At 41.2% G+C, this 22,577-nt stretch overlaps 1 protein-coding gene across 1 annotated transcript in view; it reads left to right on the top strand.

The window, feature by feature from the left end:
- Lrp2 (LDL receptor related protein 2) overlaps window positions 1-22,577 on the top strand; it is a 160,974-nt gene that overhangs the window by 15,632 nt on the left and 122,765 nt on the right. Inside the window, exons 2-4 of the mRNA XM_031370522.1 lie at window positions 16,450-16,557; window positions 18,096-18,218; window positions 20,132-20,248. Of these exons, the coding sequence (XP_031226382.1) occupies window positions 16,450-16,557; window positions 18,096-18,218; window positions 20,132-20,248 (348 nt within the window). The remainder of the gene's footprint in view (window positions 1-16,449; window positions 16,558-18,095; window positions 18,219-20,131; window positions 20,249-22,577) is intronic.

Raw genomic sequence — 22,577 nt, 5'->3', positions numbered from 1 at the left:
CAGGGTTTCTCTGTGGAGCCCTGGCTGTCCTGGAACTCACTCTGTAGACCAGGCTAGCCTCAAACTCACAGATCTGCCTGCCTCTGCCTCCCAAGTGCTGGGATTAAAGCCCATCACTTCTTGTGGCAGGGTCAAGAGAGTGTTGTTAATCTTTTGAGATTGCTGTTAATCTGACTTTGTAGTCATGGCCATTGACCAGGCTGTTCTCAGACTTAGAGGTCTGCCTGCCTCTGTGCTAGGATTAAAGCCACCATACCCCACTAACCTTCATTTTTGTATCTGTAAAAAATGAATGAAATTTTACAGGTTTCATAGCAATAGGCTTTGATTTTGTAAACATAGACTAAATTGTTTGTGTGTACGGTACTGTAATTTTTTGGGAATATACTAGACTGACCCTTGCATGCTAGCACGTGCTCTACCATTGAGTTACACCCAACCCCTATTTCTATAAACATTAATGTATGCATATATTAGTGTAACAACCAGCACAGTCAGGATTTGACCAGTTCAGCCCCTGCCTCCATTTTGTGCAATCCCTTTATATCCAGTCCCTACAAATGAAGTATTTTTAGGTCTCTTTTTTTCTGGACATTCACTTTCCTAGATGAAAGTCTCAATTGCCTTTCATTCGTTCATTTTTATTCAAGAAGTGTTCTCTGCTGGATTTTGAAGTAATTCAAAATGACATGGTCAGTAAAGTCGCACGGCTGGATTTCCTTTATTATAATGGAGGTTGGGGGAAGGGAGCTATGGAAAGATGGAAGCCCTTTCAATATAGCCATATAAGAAAAAGATCTTGTTCATTCTTGGATTGGAATCTGAAAAGAAAACACTCAAGAGTCTCCCTTCAAGAAAAGGGGGGTGGGTATTTTTATTCAAGAAATTACTCCCTGACACCTACCTGGGAAATGATTAGTTGTTTTCAAAGAAGATGAAGTTAGTGTGGTTAATTAACTGTGGTAATCAGGTGACTTAAATCAATTAACTCCCTGTTAACAATTTCCATAAATTTTGTAAATAGGTTACCAAATCAGTAAATTGTCCACACAAGATGAAAGACTCCTCTCTGGGTTATTTTTTTATTTTATTTTATTTTTTGATGACAAATTAGAGATGGTCTCTGTCTTGTTCCATCCACTTTCTGCTACGCTTGCTTTAATGATGTGAGCGCTCTAACTGGTTTTCATTTGAGAAGGACACACCAGGGTAACTTTTATTATACAGTTTTAAAGAAAAGTCAGGACTCTGCTCCTTCATCTTTGCACATTTCAAAAGACTGATTTAGGAGAAACTCAAGACAGTCATGACATGGTGACACTAGGAGGGCAGAGGACAATTTGTGGGAGTTGAATAATTCTAAGGATTGAACTCAGGCACTTGAGTCAGCGGCAGGTACTTTCATTCACTGAACCATCTTACCAGCCCTAAAAGTAAACTTTAGAGGACCCCTTTGATCCATTTAAAGGAAATATCTCTATATTTAGACAGAGTCTCAGGTAGCCCAAGTTAGCCTCAAGTTCACTATATAACAAGAGACTGACCTTGAATTCCTGCTTCTTCTGCTTCTATGTTGCAGGTGTTGAGATTATCAGATTACAGGCATGTACTACCATTCCTAGCAGAGACGGTATATAATTTAAAAAAAAATAAAATAAAAACGGGGCCAAGAACACACTAGGCAAGTTGTCATGCTATTGAAAGGAGCGTCCTTCCTCCTAGTCTCTTGGCCTATATTGACCACATTTGTTGGTAAAGTTCAATTATGTTTTGAAAATTTACAAAGAACACTGCTAAATTCTCATTTCAGCCTTCACAGTGATATAACCATGGGGCTAAGTTATTGAGCCAGACATTAAACAACACATCCTAGACTAAAATATAATGTTGACCAGAATATTACAAAACCATATACCGTGTCGTAGGACATCATTGTATTTTTCTGAAAGGCTTGAACATGGGTGATTCACAGCCTAGGACAGATGATATGAATGGCTTAGGGCTGTGTCAGGAAGAAATATTTGAGTTGTACGTATTTATGTATTTATACATTTGCAATAATTCTATGCTAACATCACTTCCATTTAAAAAGAGAATCCCCATGCTTTCCTCAAAGCTCTTGATGGTAGCTTGCCTTAGGTTAGGCACATAGCTCAGTCATTTTGAGATAGAGACAGGAGGATCCCTGGGGCTTGCTCCAGCTAGTCTAGTCAGTCAGTGAGCTCCAGGTTCAGTGAGATCCTGTCTCAGCAACTAAGGTGGAGAGTGGTTGAGAAAGATACCCAGTGTGGGTCTTTGACCGTTATACACATACCCGTCACACAGACTGCATCCATACACATGTATATGTATGTACACACATGTCCTGCTTTGTAGGAATGGAATGGAGCCATGCGTATATGTTTACAGCTCTTGCTATCAAGCTAAACTTTGGACTATGATTTTAGAAGCTCCCTGGCTGTGTGGCTCCTAGCCCATCTAAGATCCCTAATCTCTGAGTCTATTATAAAGTGAGTAAACCTGGGGCCAGACTTTCTTGTGTTTGGGACATAGGCTGTGACTTGGAGATTTAGCTCGGAGTGGCTGTTCAGATGCATTCCTGTGAATCCCTTGAACTCTGAACCCAAGTTTTCCCAACTGTACAATGTCCATTTTAATTTCTGCCTCCTGGGAGTAATTAAAGGTCATTGTGAACATGCAGGGTACTAGAGCCCAGTGAGTGAGCCTGGTGAGCATTCAGTGAGCTTTTGGCCCCACAGGGAACCTGGTGCCAGATTATTCACATTTGACCAGTTCCTGGTTGGGTCAGTGGTGTTGAGGAGCCTCCGTGCTGTGGGCTTTTGAAATGTAGAAACCACCTGTCAAATTCTCTATCCATAGAAACTGCTGAGGGGAAAAAAATGGAGCTTTTTGAAGGAAGTGGAGCCATCAGACAAAGCAATGTTAGAAGACAAGGCCTCCACACCTGCCTGCCTGCTCCAAGAAGGATTTGGTCCTTCCTATTTTTCAAGGTGGAAACCCAGTGACAAGTTACGGAAAGGTTCGATTTTCTCAGCAGACTCAGTGTTTCCATCTCATGTGTCCTGGACATGCATCCTGTCAGTTTGTCTTTCTGTAGTTTATTGTTATGTCTCTAATCCTGGGTGGAACCACAGGTCTAATGAAAGAGCTGTATGCCCTGTGGTCAAGAAGGATTTGCAGAGGGAAGAGTACATGAGGGTGCACACGTGATTCTGTCAGAGCCTTTAGGCAGGGCATACCGACCACAGCAAGGAACCAGCATTTTTTCCTTTCCATCAGATCCCCTCATTCAGTCACATGCTGGCCCAAGCCTGTAATCCTAGGATTTGGGAGGTTGAGGCAGGAGGATTGCCTTTGTGACTGTCATGGGCTATATACAAAACCCAATTATTTCTTATTTAATGAAATGACAAGAAGCTCACTAAGAAGTTGCACAGGTGAGTGGAAGGGAAGTCTGATTACTGGTGCATTTGCGTGTTGTGTCAGGAACCAGTTAGGCAGAGATGGTGAGACGTGGAAACAGAAACTGCTGTCCCCGAGGTTTGGGAATACAGCAAAGGGGATGATGTAATCCAGTTTGTGCTGCAAGGAAGCTGGACCCCACTTGTGGACTATTTGAACTGGGTCTGAAGGGAGGGCGTGTCACTGGTGATGGGGCTGGGAGAGCCACATCAGAAAGGATTTCATTTGACTTAAACTGAGAGGTTGGCTGGCTTTGAAGAAGTGTAAGTCGGGAAGTATAGTGACCTGATTCTGTCTGTCTGTCTGTTTGTCTGTCTGTCTGTCTGTTCATCTCTCCTTTTTCTTTTGAGTGTATGTGTGCTTCTATGTGCACACATGCATATGTGTATGTGGAGGTGAATATGATGTCAGGTATCTCTTTCAACTGATGTTCATCTTTTCTTTTGGAACAGGGTCTCTTGTTGAGCCTGGAGCTTACTGGCTGGTCAGCAGGCTCCCAAGATCCAGGTTCCCATCTTTTCCTGCTCTGGAATTTCAGGCTCCTGCTTCTGCCAGGTTCCTGCTTCTGCTTGCTCCTTGGTTGGCTTTTTTTCTTTTTCTTTTCTTTTTTTTAATGTGGGTGCAGGGGATCAAAATCAAATCCTTGTGATTGTGTGGCAAGTGCTTTACCAACTTAGCCATCTCTCCATCTTTTTATAAAGATGACATGAAATATTGTCTGAAAAAAGTGGGTTTCTTCTCTGATTTTGAAATAATGGGAGTGATAACATTAACAGCCTGGATTTGTTGTTTGTTTGTTTGCTTGTTTTTTTCGAGACAGGGTTTCTTGTGTAGCCTTGCCTGTCCTGGAACTCACTCTGTAGACCAGGCGGCTGGCCTCGAACTCAGAAATCCGCCTGCCTCTGCCTCCCAAATGCTGGGATTAAAGGTGTGCGCCACCACCACTGCCCAGCTATTGTTTGTGTTTTGAATCAAGGTCTCACTATAGCTCTGGCTATCCTAGAATTTATTCCATAGCAAGCCTGGCCTTGAACTGTTCTGCCTCCAGAGTGCTGGGATTAAATATGAGGGCAACCACACTTAACAAGCAGGACTTTTTGAATTCTTTTTTTTTTTTTTTTGGTTTTTCAAGACAGGATTTCTCTGTATAGCCCTGGCTGTCCTGGAACTCACTCTGTAGACCAGGTTGGCCTCAGAAATCCATCTGCCTCCGCCTCCCAAGTGCTGGGATTAAAGGGGCTTTTTGAATTCTATGTTTAGCCTTTTAAAAGATGACATCAAGGCAGAACTACTTAACACTTGAAATGTAACTGTTGCAATATTTTTAAAACATCAGTGTTAATATATTGTACTTCGTGGAGACATATTTTTGAAAGTGTTTGGAATTAATATGTATCTGGAAACTAATTTTCTGTGTGGATTTATTTTAATTTTTCTAGTTCAGTGTTATGAATATAACTGAATTTCATCAGTAGAAAATATTTAGTTGAGAGTATAATTTTAAATGATACATAATATTTAAGTTTCCATGGCAGCATTTGAGATTCAGATATTATAATTAGTTGATATAAAAAAGGTTTTCAAATTGGCAGTAGATTATGAATATAGAAGAACCAGAGATAAGTAAGTATGTGTAATTAAAAAAAAAAAACACATCACAGGGACACTATGTAGAATTTAAAGGATCAGGAAACACTTGTCTAGAATAGAGTAGATATCCTACCTCCTGTTGCCCATGCTCCAGGCCCATAGGACTCACACTGCCTTTAACACCATGGACAAGAGCTTTTATTATCACTATGCTTTGAGGAAAACCAGACACTGACAGTAACATGACTTTCCGAGAGTAAAGTGGAGCTGGAGTCTGAGCCTGGGGTATGTGGTGTCAGGGACTTAACCCTGAGCAGTTACTCTCTGCTTCTCTCTGTCTTGCCCTTTCCTTACCCTACTGTAAAGTTACAGGGCTTTATCAGAAGGGCACAGCCATCTGGTAATTTACACTTAGCCTCAGCACTCTGCAGAAGAGCTGGTGGCTTTAGATATGAGGGGCTGAGTGAAAGATGGAAAGTGTAAACTCATACATAAAGAAATAATGAGTTCATGTTTAGTGGTAGTTGCATCTGTAAGGAGGGAAACTCACCTACACTTCCTGAAGTACCTAGTGATGAGAATAAGCAATGTTGTATACAGCATCTTCACAAATACAAGTGTCCTCCCCCTTATGTTCTGGAAGGCTGCTGTGTATGGATGTGGGCATGGACATCTGAGTTCTGTTTGGGAGGAATTGGCAAATCCTGTGTTTCCAGGGAAAGGGGCCGCTTGTCTCATAACGGACACAGTAAGATTTCAAATCAGTATTGCAACAAATGCACTTATTGTCAGTTGTTTCTCTTCAAGCCTTGGAAGTCATTACCTGCAGAGTATTCCCCACGGCGTTTTCCTTTAGTTAACTCTAAGATTTATTATACTTCTGTGGAGAGGTTCCTGCATCCTCTTTCTTGACTGTATTTTAACTACTCTGTGCTTTTTGTAGATGTTCAACCTGATCAGACTTTTGGCTTCAACAAAAGCCTTGTTCCAGTGTGTGATGTTAGGCACTTGTCTAAAGTACCCTGCTGCCTTCCAGTCTGCTTCACCGAGCTTCAGGGAAGGTATTTGAGCATTGAAAAATGACCACAAGGGCCTTACAGAGTGAGTTACCTCACGGGCTTCCTATTTCACCAAGCGCACGTGCCCATGCCCATGGGAAATATTACTTTAAAATGTTCTGGAAATTCATTTCAGGGCAGATTTTGGAGGCCAGAAATCCTGGCAGGCCAAAAGATAGAGAATGGATTTTCAGCTAGGGAAGTGGATGTGGGATCCCTTGATTAGATAAGGCTCTAATTATTGGACCATTGGAAGAGCCTTTTAAGTTTAAGATGCTTTTTCTTCTCTGATCCAATGTTACCAAGGAGACTTAGTAAGTACTGACTCCACACAGGAAGCCCCTAGTCTAAGCCTTGTCAGGAAGGACTGACGCTCTCATTTCTTAGATTCTAGATGGATCTTGACTAGCTGACTTGGTTCTCTGAAAGAGAATGAATTGCTGAAAAGAGGGTACATTTGCTGACAATTGTCCTTCCATCTCAAAATATTTTCCTGCTTGTCAATATGTGTTTGTTGGTTTGGGACTGAGTTAAACATGTTTATGGTATGAGGAATACTTAGGATATCTGTCTGTCTGTCTGTCTTTGAGACAGGGTCTCACTCTGGCTTCTGCTACCCTGGTACTTAGTAGAGGGCTAAGACAGTTCTCTTGCCTCAGGCTCCCAAAATCTTGGATGACAGGCGTGAGAGACCACTTATGGTCGGTCTCTGCTTCAGTAGCAGTGATAGTTGGATGACAGGCATGAGAGACCACTTATGGTCGGTCTGCTTCAGTAGCAGTGATAGAGTCATGGCTATGGGTGGGATCATGGTTCTTTTAGGAGAAGTTGGATGGCTATGCTTATTCATGTTCATTCAGAAGTAAAGTAATGTACAATGTCTTAGAATGGTTAAGTTTTCCTTTTAGTGTATTGTAAAGGCACTGGTGCATATTCATTCGGTAAGGATGTTTTTGCAATTGTGTTTTTCTACCATGTAAGGCTGATTTTATATATATATATATATATCTTTAGTGCTTTTGAAAAAACTTTACATTAACTTTGTGTGTGTGTGTGTGTGTGTGTGTGTGTGTGTAAGGTGCTGCTGCTAACCTGGTACCCGAGTTTGATACTGAATAACCATATGTGAAAGGACAATACTGATCCCCACAAGTTTTCCTCTGACCTCCACAATCACACTGTTTGGCATAGGTTTGCCTCCCCCTTGTAAATAAATAATTGTAATAACAAAGTTTAAACCTTATATTTATGATAATGACAATACATTCTTTAATTACTAATGATACTTAAAGCATTAGGTAAAATATTAGGACATGTCATTTTATCTGTTTTTTCCTTTTCCTGTTTGTGGCATCACAGATAACCTCAACTTCCTGAAGCAGCTATTAGTACTGGGGCAGCACACAGTCTCCGCAAATAGGCAGAAGCCTGAGTAGCATGTTACCCTGCCTGGGTGTCAGCTGGTGAAATAATGCTGCATGGGTATCAGCTGGTGAAATAATGCTGCATGGGTGTCAGCTGGTGAAATAATGCTGCATGGGTGTCAGCTGGTGAAATAATGCTGCGATTTGTGTCAACAAGACCTTGAATTGTGTCATCATGACCACATAACATGACGTGACGACATTTATAGCGCCTGGGAGTGATTTGGAGACTATAAATGCTATTTGCCCCCAGGCATCATAAGCCAGGGCCTAAGGACTTGGGGTTGCAACAGATAACCTGAAGGTTTTTTTCCTCTTTAATTAAAATTACATTTAGATTGATATTAATTACACTTATACTTGCACTCATAACCTGAAGTTTTTTTCTCTTTAATTAAAATGACATTTATATTTAGTATGTCTATTAATAAGCTGATAACAATGTATTAAAGATAAAGAACAGATATACACAAAGTGTGGATGAATACCTGACCTGTATTTTCTGAAAATACATTCTGAATGAGCAGCAACCTTGTCTTTACCATGTGATTTGTGACTGATAAAGGCACATAGCAATGACATGGGCTGTAGTCAATGAGGACAAGTTGTTATTTTGTTCCTTTTTGAAGTCAAGGTGCAAGATACTAGATGTGACTCAAAGCGCGGCTATTGCCTGAGATGCTCCGTGTCACTGAATTCAATGTCTAGAAATAATACCCCTTCTTTCTAAACTCTGTGTGCCGCTGCATCGACTTTTTATGTGGGTTCTGGAGATTGAGCTCATTGTCTGGCTTGCGTGGCAAGCCCTTCCACCCACTGAGCCAGTTTCTTACTTCCAACAAAATATCACTTTTTTTTTTCTTTTATTATTGTGGGAATTTTTAGTAACAGCAAACTTTTTTTTTTTTTTAAATGTGGAGGTCTGCTAATTTTACCTGCCTGTTAGGATAGCCAAGTCCTGCCTGAAGTTTTAATACACATGCGTCCACATAATTTTCATTGATGGTTCAATACTTGGCACAGTGAACCAGAAAAACTCTGGTTTGACATTGTAATGCTGTGGTACTCTGGGCTTCTCTGTTGAACCATTGAAAACCTTTAATCAAGAACCTGCCTGCTTTTGAAGCGTGCTTTTGTTCTTCATGAATAACTAATTTCGGTCTTAATGTTTGAGTCCCTCTAACTATTTTCTAATACTATTGCTATCTTTAGGAAGCTGATAGAAATCCTTCAAATGATTCCCGCCAGAAGACAGCTTGAGTCTGGGTGTGAACGGGTGATTTATTGTTTTTTTTTTTCTTTCCCAGAGTATTTTAAATCATCAAGTGTTGAAGGGCATTTTACTCTTTTCTGAAGTAGCTTGATTCATGGGGTCCTTACTTACGGGGGCCAGCAGGCAATCTTAAATTTTCCTGTTAGTGTTCTTTCCAGCATCCTATGAGGGTTTTCCTCTCATAGCGGAGAGGAAGGGTTGAGGCTTTCTGTCCTTCCCCGTGTCTGTGGGGAGTCCCTCTACAGATCCTTCCGGTTTAGCAGTTGGGGAAAGTGCTGCAGGGAAACCACCCGACCCAGTTTTGCTTGTTTGGGTCAGGCTGGGAGGATGTTTTAGACCCGTAACAACATCCAACTTAGATACATTTTTTTTTCTGAGAATGAGGAGAGGATAATGGGAGGCGTTATCTGCTTCTGATGACTTCACTCTAAGGACAGCGCGCTTCCGGCTTTTCACTTCACAGCAACGATCCTTTCTTTACATCACTCAAGAAGTCCTTCCGAAGTTTTGAAGTCTGCCCTTTGCTTTCCTGGCCCGACCTCTTCCTCCCCTAGCATGGGAAAGCCTGTGGATGCTCTGGAGCATTCCAGGGTGAAACAGGCCTCCCTGCAACTTAAGATTCTTTATCGCCCTCCCAGGGGAGTTCATTTCACGTTACTGGTACCAGCAGCTGCAGCGCGATATTTCCCAATCTCAGATCTTATTGATGGGTGGGAAGGAGTGCACTTGCTGTTTGAGAAATTTTATTATCTTTTGGAAGGGGAGGAATTCATTCTAGGGGCTTTCTTAGATGATCTTTCTTTTTCATGTTAAGGCATTTTGAACTTTGAGAGGCAAAGCTGCTTAGAGATATTGGTGGTGGCCTCTGGGGGATGGTCCTGTTAGCTAGTGGTTTTGAAGTTGAGAAGGCATACTGGGCACTCTTACCATTGCCCAGGTCAGAGCTGTGGGTTGTCAGGGTGCTGGGGCTTTTGAGTTGCTCAGGACTGTTCTGGAAGATGAGCAATAGTCTCATCTCAAATGCCAATAGCCTCCTTTCTTTCCCGCAGCCTTGAGAAGTGTGGCTTAATTCACAATGCTCTGTAGTGCTGACAGACAGGCTGATTGCAGGGTGGGAGTTGCTTAATGAAAAACTAGCAGTGTATGAGAGACCTCCCCAAGGAGAGCAAGGCTGGGGACTGACTAGTGGTTACATGAAAAGGAGAAAATAGGATATAAAAGATGATGGCTTTGTTTCCGCATGTCATTGCTCCGCATAGAAAGGCTACATCCCGTTCTGCTGGCATTTATCATGGGAAAGCCTATCTGTTACTAAGATAAATATTTAGGATTTTGAAGTTGAACTGACCTTACAGCTGTATTCTGTGAGGATGCTGGGCAAGGTCCCTAGGGTATCTGTACCCCCATGCAGTAGGATCTGTTAACAGTTGCCATGCAAATAAATGTTCTGGATCTGGCCTGGGGCTTTTGGAGGGCTACAAGGTTAAGACCTGTCTCAGTATCCCAGCAGCCTACTCGCTGGTCCCTGCTCTGCATGGGAGTCTGAGGAGTGAAGTCCCCATGGCCACGGGTGGGCACTAGTTTAGGCTTACCTTCCCAGAGTTTTAACATAGCCCCAAACAGGTGACCATGGCCACTCTGCCACTCACTTGATGATGTCCCTCCCTCCTAACCCCCTCTTATTTTTTGCTTGAGAGAGAATCTCACTATGTAGCCTAGGTTGGCCTTCCGAGTGCTGGACTCATAGATGTGCACCATCACTTCCAACATTCCTTCTGTTCTCTGTCCACTACTCTATAAGAAGGTCCCTTTGATGGAGGCCTTATCCATCTAGGATAAGGCCTCTGCCTGTATCCATGCTAGGGTCTGTTGAGAGTCTGAATTGGGCAGATATTTTCCCTATGTGGCTGTAGGGAAGTTGGTTAGTGTCCTGGAGGCTCCTATTAAATAAGAATATATCTGGGGCTGGAGAGATTTCTCAGCAGTTAAGAGCGCTGACTACTCTTCCAAAGGTCCTGAGTTCAATTCCTGGCAACCACATGGTGGTTCACAACCATCTATAATAGGATCCAATGCCTTCTTCTGGTGTGTCTGAAGACAGCTACAAAGTACTCATATAAATAAAATAAATACATCTTTAAAAAAAAAGTAAGTGCTGGGCGGTAGTGGCGCACACCTTTAATCCCAGCACTTGGAGGCAGAGGCAGGCAGATTTCTGAGTTCGAGGCCTGCCTGGTCTACAGAGTGTGTTCCAGGACAGCCAAAGACTGCACAGAGAAACCCTGTCTCAAAAAAACCAAAAAAAAAAAAAAAAAAAAAAAAAAAAAAAAAAAAAAAAAAAAAAAAAAAAGAATATATCATTCACACAGTAGGTTCAATGGCTGTGTAGATGTATCCAATAAAAAGCAGTTGCTCTAGGTATTGAATAACATGTTCCCAATGGTTTGTAATCTCTCTGAAGAAGAGCCCTATCTTTATTTCTTCCATAAACACTAAAACAGTGTTTGCATATAGGAGTCAGGAATTTTATTTTGTGGCTTTAGTGAATTCGACATGTTCCTTGGTTCCGATTTTAAAATTTTATTTTCAGATTTATTTTTATATGTCTGAGTGTTTTGACTGCACATATGTGTGTATCATGTGCATACCTGGTGCCAGTGGAGGTCAGAAGAAGGGATTGGAGACTCTGGATCTGGAGTCATTGATGGTTGTAAGCCACTGTGTGGATGTTGGGAATGGAACCCCGTTTTTTTTACAGGAGTAATAAGTACTCTTAACTGCTGAGCCATATCCCCATGTTAAATTAAAAAAATTTTTTTTCCTATTTTAAGTCTTGTGTGTGTGTGTGTGTGTGTGTGTGTGTGTACATGTACAAGTGCCGTGGCACATGCGCAAAGGTCAGAAGACAACCTCTAGGAATCTGTTCCTTCCTGCCATGGGTTCTGGGGATCCACCTCAGCCATCAGCTGTCTCATCTTCCCTGCCGCCTTTTAACTGGTCCATGAATTCTCTTAGAAGAGCCGCAAATGGTAGTCAATGGAACATTGTCTGAAGTCAATACAGTGGAGTAATTTCTGACCTAAATCCTTCTTTCCCCACCAGATCCTCTTAATACCTGGTTTTCCTCCCAAACACTTTCCCCTTAGGGAAGTTCATTTGTCTGTTTTCAAAATGTGTGCAGCAAAATAAATCACAGTGACTGTTGTGCCTTCGCAGAACTCAGAACAAGTGTAGAGCAATTTCCTAACTCATTCATACATTTTGCTCACATTTTCTGTACTTCATTTCAAATCCCTTGACACTGATAGGCGTCGCGTATCTCTAATGTTTATAATGAGTGATGATTCAGTATAATTTGCACCTCTGACCTACATAAAAGGTCAGTCTCCTTTGGAGATTTAAGGTTATCTGTTTATAACTTTGTGCTGTTTCAATGACAGCTGAGGTAACAAATCATATGGATGATCCTGCCCAGCTTAATGGCGACTGGTAAACAGTAATGAGCTCTCTAACTGAAGCAAAGCCACTTCCTCATTTTCTGTGGAGCATTTTAGCTGCTTGGTTTTCATAACAGAGCACCAAATGGGGCCTGAAGTCCTTTTGTATCCTTGATCTAGTGTAAAAACTATTGGGCTTCTTTTCCAGAACCCCAGTGCTGTAAGAAGGCATTTGCAAAAGTCAGATTCTTAGGAACAGAGAAAGCCAACAAAAGCAATTAATGCATCCTCATGTACAACAACCATCTTAATGCAACCTAAGAAAATGAGGACGAGGGGCCGGATGGTTCAGCTTGAGTATTGCTTCCTAACACCTGTGATGAACAGCAACTCAAATTCCAGAGCCCCCCCCAGGCACCTGCACTGACACACACGCACACAGGCACACAGGCACACACACACTTACAAGCGCACATTCATGAACACACCATATGTACACACTCACTCACACACATACATTAAGATGGCTCATAATTGCCTGTTACTCTAGCTCTGGAGATCTGTATGTTTGTATATTCACTCGTGTACACATGTATATAACCATATACATATAAATAACTGAAAACGCAACTTCTTCATAGTCTTCATTTCAAATTATGTCATTTGTTTCCTTTTCATTAGAGCTTTGCTAATCGGCCCAGGCTAACCTGATATTTTGTAGCCCTAAGCCAACCTTGAAAGCATGGTGCAGACTTCATGAGACCTGGTTTTGCTTTTTCACACAAGAGATCCTCCTGCCTCAGCCTCCTTAGGGTTGTCATTACAGGCATGTGCCACCATACCTGGGTTCATTTTACTAAATTTAAGATTAGAAATCCCAATTCATTGCTCTGTTACTGATTTCCTGACACGCCTTCATTATCCCACAGTGCACAGCACCCTGCTAGAGACTGTAGATGATAGTGGAGTGCCTTCTCAATCCAGCGGCTGTCCCTGGAAAACAAACAACGACTTCTTACGTCCTGGACACTATCTACTACCCAGTTCTTATCTTACCATTTCCTTAGTCCAACACTGAGGCCTGAAAGCTTGGGGTTCTGCTTCTTAAAGAAAACTTGTCTTTTTGTATGCCAATGCCTTTGGGCTCTAAAAATGTGAAGTCCATCCCCATACTTGATTAAAATTTCCAGGCTGTATCAAAGTTCCTTTTGAATTTTCCTTCGTTGTTTCTGACTGCTGCAAAAAATTTCCAAGCTTCCCTAAATTTTACTGCAATATTAGTTTCAAAGTAGAGTACACTTCCGTTTCTAACAGGGTATGCGTTCTGTAGATTTCGGACCACTCTGATTCACGGACTCAATAATGCTAGATAGCAAGTTTAGAAAATACATGAAAAAACCCACATTCATTTTTGAGTTTGGAATAATTTGGTATGCATGAGAATAATACAGAACAGTGGCTTGGTTACTGGTGTGGAGTTGTCAGGTTTAAGCAATGTCTTTATATTATTTGCTGCTGAATGCTAGGTTATTGAAGCACTCTGCACCTGAATTTTGCAGCATGGTATATATTTCAAGGTTTCTATAAGGATTAATTCGGGACCTTTTCAGGGCTTGTGAGTTAAGGTTGCTTCATTAATACAAGACACATAGAAACACAGGAACCAATTGAAGTTGAGATGTTTATCAAGACCTAATCTAGACCTTGCCACAAGCAGCTGGCTTTGAAACAACACACATTCTCTTCATAGTAGAAAGAATGACACACTTCTGATACCAGTGGAAGATTTTGGCTGAGATTCTACACAGCAATGATGAAATGTCTGTTTTTTTTCTGGAGAGATATTTTCAAACAATGGTCATTTGAGAGTTATAACAGGCATGGAAGTTCCCACTGAAAAGATGAATTTGACAAATTATCAAGGAAATGCTGATAAACTGAGTAAATTGGGTTTTACTTTAGATAATGGAACAATTGGAACATAAAGTGGAAATTGTGACCCATAGTTAAAATGCAGGATTTCCTATCAGTTTCAATTTTATTATGTGGTTTTAAATAATTGACTTTTAAGTATTTCAAAATAATTTTTATGCCTGTTATTTTGTTATATTTTTTACTTTGATATTTTAGCAAAATTAAACAAAACCAAACCTCAGTTGGCTTGGCATTGAAAGCATCTCAAGAAATAGTATTAATTAGGTGTATTTTCAAAACCAGCAATTTTCTTTCTGCAACAATATAAAATTCTGGTGAGATTGTCCTTTACAGAGGCTATGAGTTTTCAATCAGGAGTGATTAACTATTAAGAGACACAAATGCATTAAACTCGCAAATGTATTATGTTGGATTACTAATAATAGACTTGATTGATAAAGGTGATTTAATATATGTTGTGTTAATAGCTGAACCTCCAAAGCCCCTAATCTCCCAGGGAAATATTGCTTCATAGAACAAAATCCAATGAGGAGTTCTGGGATTCCAGAGTGAATTTGTACATTCCTTAGGGGCATTTCTGCAAGGGAGGTTGTTGTGTTTTAAAGGTAGTTGATAAGAGACCCGCACCACCAACCACCACCATGCATTAGGCTATAGAAGGTATTTGGGTGTACGTACGCCTGTACCACTCGGTACCACCATTTAGCCAAGGGAAGTCTCTGACCATTTGCAGCATACATTATAAATCAGGGTGTCACTACCAGACAATCAGATTTGAACATTCCGTGAACCAAGTAGCTTATTCCCTAGGAATAGATCACTTAACTCTGTTTACATCTTGCTGTTGATATGCCTGCATTCACACAAGTCAGGATAACACCTTGTTTATTTATTCTGGGAGTAGGTAATTGATCTGTATATTTAGTGAAGGTGGGGTTAATTATAGCCAGAAACCTGAATTTTCTCATTTAGCACGATTGCTTAAATACAGAAGGAAAATAAATTTTTTTCCAACTTTGAAAAGTACTCCTATTCCTTGGGTTTGTGAAATAAATTTGAGTTTTCTCCAAGCTGAACTCATGTTGGCTACCCTCTTTGAAAGAATTTTCTATTTGGCACAATTTTTGGGAAATATTGGCTAGATATTGGGGAAGCTTGCAGGATTTCTGACTATCAGATTAGTTTCCTGCATATTCTAAGGATGTATTTTTTTATTATTATTAATGAAATGAACTTAAGTCATATCCCATTTACAATTTGTAATTGCCGCTTGAGTTTGGGGCCAGGTTTGTACCCTTTGGTTGCAGAAACTTTCTTTGTTAGACTTGACAATATACACATTAGTTTTAAAAAGAGCAACAAGGCTTGGCATGTAGCTCTTGCCTAGCATGTCTGAAGTCCTGGGTTCAAGTCCCCCAGACCACCAAAAAATAAAAATAAAATAAAATAAAATAAAATAAAAAGAGTAGCAAAGTTGGTCTGAATTTGAAACTTGCTACATATGGTTTAATAATGAATAGCCAGTTAAGAGTTAATAAGGAATGAAGTTAAAACATCTTAGCTAAACTAAAACAATGAGGTAGCTATGTCAATCTTCTGGTTAACGCTTGCTTCTGTATCTTAATTACATACATTTTCGCGGAGTCCTAATATATCAAAACATAGATATAAGAAAGTACCGATTTTCTTGTTATTGGATAGGAATATTGTACTTTATTATGATGAAAATATTTCAAATATTGATGAACATTTGCTCTTCGATCAGTTCCTTAGGAAAATAAGATGTGAAAGTCCCAAATCTCTCTCCTGAGTGCTGGGATTAAAGGCAAATGCTACCATGCCTGGCAGAGTAAACATTTTTAAGCAGCAAGGTACATTCTGTCAAAGTGCTTCCTGGACAGGTCATGTCAAGTTGTACTCTAATCAACTGTGTATGAAAATAGCCTCCTTGCAGATATTCAAATAAATGTCTTTTATGTTATCAGTGTGAAATTGCGTTCCCAGTTTTACACATAATTTGCATTCTTTTGCTTCTAAACAGTTGAATATTTTTTATTTCACCCCTAACTTGTATTTCTTAAACATCTTGTTTTTCTTTTATTGAAAATATTTTTCTTACATTCTGATCATGGCTTCCCCTCCCCACCTTGCCTCTGGAAATGACATATCTTAAAGGTTTGTTGTTGTTTGAGACGTGGTCTCTCAACAGCTTAAGTTTTGAAACAATGTCTTTTTCTTTGTTATTCCAGAATGTGGCAGTGGGAGCTTCCGCTGTGACAATGGATACTGTATCCCTGCATCCTGGAGGTGTGACGGGACCAGAGACTGTTTGGATGACACAGATGAAATTGGCTGTCGTAAGTGACAAAGAGCCAGGCTTGGCTGGGCTCTGAGAGAAGAGCTGTGCTTTAGTGGCAGATCCAGGGCTGGGCTGAGGATTTTGAGCTAGTATTAGTATCAGTTTTACACTCTTTGGAGGGAGACACTCTGTGCCCCAGGTCCTTGCTGTGAACCTGTGACTGAGGCCTTTACTGGGAATGAATTTATACTTGGTTTTCTGAAGCTTGAAGATTACCGTTGCTGGTAATTTGGGAACATTCTGTAAATCAGAAGGTTTTGTGTGAGCTACTGGGGTTTATACAGAGGGAGAGCCTCTTTGTGTATATATAAAAAATGTAGAGTAACTTGGGAATCACCACAAAGAACATCACAGTGGCTAGTTTGGTTTTATGCCATTAAAAATCTAGGTAGAACAACATAATATTTTAAATCTGAAATTTAATTAAGTTATCTATGGACTTTTAAATAATTTTGACACATTTTTTATTTTTTTCATATAACGCTCAGCAATAATGCTATAAGAATACTAGAATATTCTGAGTAGATTCCCGATTAGTAAACAGGAGCTGAGTCACTTACAGGTGACATGGTTGCTCCTCTCAAGTCACTGACATCAACCCTAACCCTCAAGTCCTCTGCTCTGACTCATCTCAGGTGATGAGTCTGTGAGTCCTTCATTCTGACAGGTCCACAGATGAGAGAGTTATCATCCCAGTCAGGAAGACACTCCATGGCACAGTGGAGCAGCAGTCATGCTCCAGTGACGCATTTGAATGAAGAGTCTGGGGCCTCTCACACTCTTCCATACACAAACAGATCTTGCTAAACGGCAAGATGTCACTTCACAGTTGGGGTGGAGCCTGATAACTTGTGCATTCCTAATAGTCCCTAATTCATGGTAATACTTTTATTTTTTGAGTCATCCCTTGAATGAACAGAGCTATGGCTTTGGCAAATGATATTGTAGGACATGATCATATATTAATTCACTCTGATTCCTGGGATTTTGTTGTGTAAGCCACATGGGTAGAGGACAGAATGTGCAAACAGTATTCTAGGATGCAGGCATACATGGACAGTCTCCAGGTCTTCAGACATTTCCGTGCCCTATAGCTATGACATCAGCAGTGCCTGTGACAATGACAGGTAGCATTACATGGCTCTTTTACACACATTATTTACTTCACTTTTAGGATGCTCAGAACTCACCAAAATTCCTAAAACAAGTAAATGTGGAAAGAATTATTTCATTCTGGTTTCTCTTCAAATTTCACTTATTTTCCATTCACCGTGACACTCTACTATTAGATGCTAGAAATGTAGCAAAAACACTAGTTAATTTTTTTTTTTTACATAAATTAGGCTTTGAGAATTCTGTCTTAGATTTGTGTGCATGCATGTTTACTTTAGTCTCTGTTTGGGATTACCTGCTTGGATGCCATTTCTGGGATGATCTGACAACCGTGTCCAGAAGAGTTGATGTCTCTTCCAGCACTTCTGTTACTGTATTAAACAAATGCCTGCATAAACCCTCCCTTTTTCTGTTTTGTTTCAGCCCCCAGGTCCTGCGGATCAGGCTATTTCCTGTGTCCTGCTGAGGGGACCTGCATCCCTAGCTCCTGGGTGTGTGACCAGGACAAGGATTGTTCCGATGGTGCGGACGAACAGCAAAATTGCCGTAAGTGATTTTAGAGCAGGATTTTCTTCTTCTTCTTCTTCTTCTTCTTTTTTTTTTTTGACATCTCAAGTTAGTTTGCTGCATACAGGTGACACACAGAGAGCTGAACCTTAAACTCTCTGGTGATATGCTGGTAATCTCACGCTGGTAGTCTGGTTCAGAGGCAGGGTCATATAAAGTGTAGCTGTACGACAGACTTAGACCCCTGAAGCTTGGAACTGGTTAGCTTGCCAGGCTTTAAATTCAGTCATAAAATTAAAATAGTGGCAGTGAGAGAGCCCAATCCCAAGATGGCCCTGCCATTCTTTGCTCTGTGGGCTGATGAGGACTCAAAGCGATGCTTAGATCCCAGATCTTTTTGCCTGTACTTTATTAAAATAGATTTCTGTGAGTAGCAGGAAAGATGTCATCCATAGGCAAGAATATAAACCACAGTCCCTCTGGAATCTGCGCTGGGAACATGGGAGTCATTTCTGATTCTTCCCTCTCTTTAACTGGCCACACTAATTCACCAGTTCCTGGCTAATTTGTCTCAGAACCTTTCTTAGGCTCAGCAGTACTTTCCATTTCTCCACTCATTGTGTGCTTGGCATCTGAGCGGCCTGCTGCTAGACACTGCTGCAGAGGTCCAGTTAGACCAGGTGCTCGTACGTACCTGAAGCAGAGAACTGCCGTGAGATTGAGGCCATTGGGCTACGTAATGCTTTCTAGGCCAACTAGGGTGACAGAGTGAGATACTGTCTAAAAACCAAAACGACAATAACCAAACTGAACATCCCATTGAACCCCTTTGCCAGCCATGATTTGGCATCTATTCCGTGGTCTCCTTGGAGACAGCAATGATGCTTTCCATGCCTCCCTTCTGGTCCTTAAAATGTTCTTGGGGCAGAAAGCTAGCCGTTCCCGGTCATAGCCCTCTGTCTTTGTGCATGCTGTCTGGGTGCTCATTGTGTGACTGTCTTCTGTCCAGTTGGGTCAGCCAGCTGCCTGCCCACAGCTGAGTGTGTGAACTGTCCCCGTCTATTCTCCTATGTGAGAGGAAGTTGCCATTGCTATCCTTCTCCTCACCACACACCGTTACCTCCCATTCCTTGCAAAGTCACCAAGGCTGGTCTGGAACTCTGATCATCTTGCCTCTACCTTGCCCTTCCACATTTTGACTGTACAGCCATGTGTTATTACTCCTTCCCGTGACACCAGGACGGTATTTCCTGTGTGTCTGTGAACTGCTGTTGCCATTTCCTTTTTAAAAGGTATTTATTTATTCACTTATGTGTATGTGTGTTTACCTGCATGAGTTTATGTGCACTGTGTGCATGCAGAAGCCCAAGGAGGCCAGAAGCAGGTATTGGATCATGTGGAACCAGAGTCACGGGTGGTTGTGAGCCATCCTGTGGGCGCTGGAAATTGAGCCCTGGATCTTTCACAAGAGCAACAAGTGCTCTTAGCCACTCAATTACTTCTCTACCCCTGTACTTACCAATCTTTGGTTAATGCTCATATCTTATTCATCTTCTGTCATATACCTTTTAAATTTATGTTGTGCTCAACACATTTTTAAAATGTATCTTATTTATTTATATTAGTACACTTTAGCTGTCTTTAGACACAGCAGAAGAGGGCATCAGATCCCATTACAGATGGTTGTGAGCCACCGTGTGGTTGCTGGGAATTGAACTCAGGACCTCTGGAAGAGTAGCCAGTGCTCTTAACCACTGAGCCATCTCTCCAGCCCTCAACACATGTTAATTATAGGATGAAATACCTCTGCTTTTACATGTGTCCCTGTGAAGTGTACATCCAATAATTCTTGTTTTTGTCCCCCCTCCAGTATCATTATTCATATTTGGTAAACATCAATGGCTAGTTTATGTTTGGTAATAACTGTAAACAAAGTTCTCTTTTCTTCGCAGCTGGGACCACGTGCTCAAGTCAGCAGCTGACATGCTCCAACGGTCAGTGTGTTCCGATTGAATACAGGTGTGACCATGTCCGAGACTGCTCCGATGGCTCTGACGAGAGAAACTGCCGTGAGTCTGCTTCGGTCTTTGCACAGTGCAGGGTTTCACTTTTGGCATCTTAATCAACTTGCTAGATTTGTTGATGGACAGAAATGCCTACAATACGCCTCTTGTTGAGAGCTCTTGGCAGATTCTTTTGTGGATTAGGGGTAATGGTCTGATAGCAGTTCTCTATCAAGACATCCTGTTTGTCCTGTCTCAGCACGTCAAGTTTTTGAAGTAAGAAACTTTTAAACATTAACAGAATTCTCCAAGCTTATTGACTGATTGAGCACAACATCCATTTTTGGTCAAAATCTATAGTTTTATTTAATTGCTTTGGTCAAATTTTGAGGTAAAATTTCTGTTTTACTCTTTTTGCGGACTCTGCATTTTCCAGAAAATACTTTGGAAAACAGTTACATTTTGAAAATGTATTTCTCTATAATGCCAGTTACTTAGATCAGTTTGTTACAGATTGCCACAAAGTAAGACATGTAAATCATAGGATTCTCTGCACAATGTATAAATAATAACAGCCAAAACAGAAACTGCGGCATTGAATACTGTGAAAAACGCAAAGAGGTTTATACAAAGCTAGTAGGTACTGGCTGTAACCAGAGGCAGAGGCAGCGAGTTCCAGGCCTGCCACCATGTCTACACAGCAAGTTCTAGGCTGGCCAGGGTTATGCAGTGAGACCCTGTATAAGACACAGAAGTTTGGGCTGGGGCTGCAACTCAGTTGGTTGAGTGGCTGGCGAGCAGCATGACCTGGATTGGATCCCCAACCCTGTGTAAACCAGGTGCGGTAGTTCACCCCTGTAATCCTAGTATGGAGGCAAGAGGATAAGGAATGTCATTCTGTTTCCATGTGGGTTCTGGAGATTGAACTCAGGTCGTTAGGCTTGGCAGCAAGTGCCTGTATCTACTGAGCCATCTCACCAGATCTTAATCAATCTTTGAGATGGAGATTTTCTTTCAGTGCAAGTGCTTGGTGAAGTAAGGAGAGAGATCCATAGTCAAGAGCCCTGTTTCTGGATTGAGGCATGTCAGGCACTCTTCAGTGCATACACAAAAAAGCCTTAAGTAGATCTCACATATTTAAGGAGTTTTGCAATGACTCCTTTGTTAAATTGTATTTGCTTTTGTGTATTAGATTCTCCCAGATCAGGAAATTAGGAACCTTCATACTTCCTTGTTAGTGCTGTGAGGTTGGAACACCGCTGGTGCCTTCTGCTCCCAGCATCCATTTCAGACAGCTCACAACTGCCTGTAATTCCAGCACCAGGGCATGCGGGGCCTCTGGCCTAGTGGGCATATACACATGCATATACACCCTCACAGACACACGTGCATACCCATAGTTAAACATCTTTAAAAAACTTTTAGAAAAGTGCCAGTATGGATGTGTATGGGGACCACAAGAGTGTTTGAATCTCTTCAGAGAAGGAACTGGTGTTCAGTAGCTACCTGGCAATCACTGTACATCAATGTAATAAGCACCCTCATTCCACAGGGATTCTAAAGGAGGGGTCCGAATTCCAATCCACAGCCCTACAGTAAGGGCATGTCAGACTGGCCTCAATCTTACTGTGACCTTGAACTCTGTGTCTTCCAAAGTGTTGGGGTCATAAACATACTACTGTCCCTAATTTATGCCTTGCACTAGCAATGAAAATTTATGAAAGTTTATTGGCTTGAAGTGTATGTAGCTATTTTTTTCCTTTTTTTTTCTTCTTTGAGGCAAGGTCTTACTATGTAGCTCTGCTGTCCCTCGTTCATAGAAATCCACCTGCCTCTGCCTTCTGAGTACTGGGATTAAAAGCTACCACACCTCGCTGATAGGTTGTATTTCAAAATGTTATTCTTTATGGCTTTTTTTTTTACCGTGGAAGATTTTCTAAAATTTCAGGGAAACACTCCTACACATAAATAAACAAGACTCAGAAGAAGGAGGGGGAATGGGGAAAAGGGAAGGGATGGGGAGGAAGAGGACTCTTATTTATCCTAGAATTTTCTAGTCTGGATTTGGTTCTTTGCATCCTTTGTCCTTCACCATGTTTTGTTGTTGTTGTTGTTGTTGTTTGTTTGTTTGTTTTCTGTCTCCTGGATCTCCTGGAAATTAGCTGGATCTAATGTTGCCACTTTGGCATCAAGTGACACCATTATTTGAGAATTCTAGACTGTTCTATGTACTGCATAGGAAATGTCTCTTAGATGCCAGTAATGCATCCCCATCAGGACATCTCACATGTCTTCAAACATTGTCAGATGTCTTCTGGAGCAAGGCCACCATCTTGCTACTCTAGCTGAAAATGGACTGATGGGCAGAATGAATAGATGCCTGGACTGTCAGGAA

Source organism: Mastomys coucha, unplaced genomic scaffold (assembly GCF_008632895.1).
Source record: "Mastomys coucha isolate ucsf_1 unplaced genomic scaffold, UCSF_Mcou_1 pScaffold15, whole genome shotgun sequence".
NCBI lineage: Eukaryota > Metazoa > Chordata > Mammalia > Rodentia > Muridae > Mastomys > Mastomys coucha.
This window is presented reverse-complemented; position numbering and strand designations above follow the sequence as displayed.